General features: G+C 52.8%; 1 protein-coding gene across 1 annotated transcript; it reads right to left on the bottom strand.

The window, feature by feature from the left end:
• Window positions 1-570: 570 nt before the first annotated feature.
• Window positions 571-2,079, bottom strand: afeA (adenylate-forming enzyme AfeA; the record flags this gene model as incomplete). The annotated part of the gene is made up of 2 exons (XM_026761113.1): window positions 571-964; window positions 1,028-2,079. 2 exons carry the CDS (start codon window positions 2,077-2,079, stop codon window positions 571-573), a joined length of 1,446 nt encoding a protein of 481 aa, XP_026613380.1.
• Window positions 2,080-3,026: the final 947 nt, after the last annotated feature.

Below are 3,026 nucleotides of genomic sequence, written 5' to 3'. Positions count from 1 at the left end.
GGAGAGAGGAAGAAAAGAGCAAATAAAAGTACCAAGGAAAGTGGTCCGGGTTTGTTTTTGGAGCAGAAGAAGGCATCCTAGAGACGCCTTAGGCTCGTTGGGTGGGAGAGGTGTTGGGGGGAGGGGAACAAGTAAGGGTGAAAGAGAATGTGAAGTAAAAAAAAAAAGAGAGAGTAACGGGTGGGGAGAAAAAAAAAAAAAAAAAAAAAAAAAAAAAAAAAAAAAAAAAAAACAAGACTAAGTGTTGTTGTGGGTCCAGAACCCACAGTGACAAATTCTCGTTTTTGGGACGAGATCTGAGACTGGATTGGTTGGATATACTTGATTTCAAATTTAGTGCAAATTGGAGGCGGTCATGGAGACAGATATGGTTCGGTGTCATTTATCATCAACAGTAGAGAGGTATCTAACTATGTATCTACTCCGTACTTCGTAGTAGTAGTGCGACTGTCCAAGTGACTAACGAGGTAAAAACAATCCCACCAGCGCCTGTGCCTATGCCAATGCCAACGCCTGTTGACCGTATCTCTGGAAACTGCGAACAATGAAAGTGATTGGTACCATAGTGAACTACACGGTGACACGCCCCTTGTGCACCAACCCCAACCCCCCCAGTCCACTAGCCGCTCCCTTGAACCGCGCCAGCAGACTGTTCATCATGTCCCGGTACGTATTCATCTGCGACAGCTTGAAGCGCTGGATTTTCCCGCTAGCCGTGCGGGGGATTTCCTCCACGAAGACGATCCCCCCGTCCAGCGCCTTGTAGCTGGCCAGTTGACGGCGTGCAAACAGGTAGACTTCTTCCGCTGTGAGCCGATTTGCGGACGGTCCTTTGGCCTTAACCACGAAGGCGCGGGGCACTTCTGTGCTGCCATCTTTGGAGGTGACGCCTGTGACGGCTGCGTCTTCGATGCCCGGGTGTTTGAGGAGAACGGCTTCGAGTTCGGCGGGGGCGACCTGCCATCTAGTTCCAGGTTAGGATCAACAGCGACGGAAAGAAAACAGCGAAAGAAGAGAAAATGCTTACCCCCTCACTTTGATGAGTTCCTTGGTTCGTCCAACGATAAAGTACTGCCCGTTCTGGACATACGCCACATCCCCCGTCCGGAACCAGCCATGTGTATCTTTGGCATCGTTGCGTCCCTTGTAGCCCATCAGCACCCCGGCCCCGCGCACATACATCTCCCCCGGTTGAGTCTCCCCTGGCACCAGATTGCCGTCCTGACCGACCAGCCGCACCTCGTATCCAGGTAACAGACGTCCGATACTTCCGGGGTTCCCATGCTCACCATATCGGGTCTGGAAAACGACCCCGACCTCGGTCATGCCCCAGAGCTGAGTCGCGCGGGCGTGCGGGTGTAGCAGCCGCTGGAACCGCTCCATCGAGGCGCCGTCGATGGGCGCACCCGCGACGCCGACGTACCGCAGCGTCCCCAGATACTCTGCGATCGGGGAGGCGCTGCGATTGAAAACATGGATCATGGCGGGGACCATGTAGGTCTCCGTGATCTGGTAGTGGTAGACGGCGGCGACATACTGGGTCAGCTCGAAGCGCGGGAGGACGAAGAGCGGCTGGCCGTAGCGGATGGGGAAGATGTGCGTCCACAGCGACCCGAAGAGATGGAACATGGGCAGGGAGATGAGCCGTGTGACTGAATAGGGGACGTCATAGTTGATGCTGAGGTGATGTGATACGATTGCATGGTGCGAAAGGAGGGCTGCCTTGGGCAGACCGCCCGTCCCGCTGGTGGAGAACATAGCGGCCGGCGTCGACTTCGCAATCGCCGCATCATTGAAAGACACCCAGTCATTCTCCCCATAGCTGAGCAGCTGCGCGAAATTCAGATACACAGCGTCGCTGTCAGGCATCAAGGCCAGTGGACCCGACAGAAGCAGTTGGGCGATATGATCGGGCGCGTATTCATCCAGCAAACACACCTGGCTCGAGAGCATCCCACGGGCGGCGGAGACACTGAGGACGGTGGGGAGCGCATCGCGCGACGTAATGATCAGCTTCGGGTCTGCCAATTGCAGGATATGCTCGAGTTCTTGAGGTTGGCTCCGGGAGTTGGAGCCCATGAACACACCGCCAGCGCCGACGATAGCGAAAAAGAGTGCGGGGTATATGATCTACATGCATGGAAAATCATTAGTACATTAGTCACCTAAAAAGGATGAAAGAACTACAAAGCTTAAAGAGCAATCAAGGAAGAAACCGGAAGGAGGCGTAAAACTCGGTGAGAGGAGTGTGGGTTGCAGGACAACATACAGAATTTCCCAAATGGACCAATACGCAGTCACCGCGCTGCACATGATGAGCCTTGAGTCCAGCTATGAGTGTTCTTACCAGCAGTCGAAACTGGATGGCATTGAGTGAACGCGAGGGGTCTTGAGCGTCTATGAATATCGGTCGCTGGTGGTCATACTGGTTGGGGCCATCGAAGCAAAAGGTCAATAAGTCGGTGTATACACGGTGAGCTTCACGACTTTGACAGCGAGCTTCTGGCCCGGGAGATGCCAAGGAAGTTTCCCAGAGACCCATCTCCAAGTATTAGACAAGAAAAACAAAAGAAGGGGGGGAAATAATTGTAGGAGCTAATGGGTGGTGAATCTGGTGTCCTCGCGTGTAGGGCCAGCGAAGGAGGGTCTGATAAAGATGCGAAGAAAAATCCTCCTCTTGCTCCATGGGGAGACGCAGTGATAAATAGCATGCCATTTGCATTTTGAATCCTCCATTTCAAGGGTTAGTTGTCACGAAGAAGTCATCCTAGGCGATAATTCCAATTTCGTAGACGCGAGATGTCCATGATTTGGAATTGCCAGCAGGCGTGGCGCAAACCCCCAAACACCGCCGGTATCAGCCTCGATCTTAGTCTAAAACATCGAAATTAGATTGATAATCATAGCTTATGATCAGAATAATCAAATCACCTGAACGAGACTCTCTCTCGGATCAGCGCCTCATGGATCGTCTTCGACATGACGCTTGAGCCAGGCTGCAGCGAATGAACAGACTGTTCAGCATT

Source organism: Aspergillus thermomutatus (genome assembly GCF_002237265.1).
Source record: "Aspergillus thermomutatus strain HMR AF 39 chromosome Unknown NODE_130, whole genome shotgun sequence".
Taxonomy (NCBI): domain Eukaryota; kingdom Fungi; phylum Ascomycota; class Eurotiomycetes; order Eurotiales; family Aspergillaceae; genus Aspergillus; species Aspergillus thermomutatus.
Note: the sequence above shows the minus strand (reverse complement) of the source record. Positions and strands in the feature narration are given on the sequence as shown.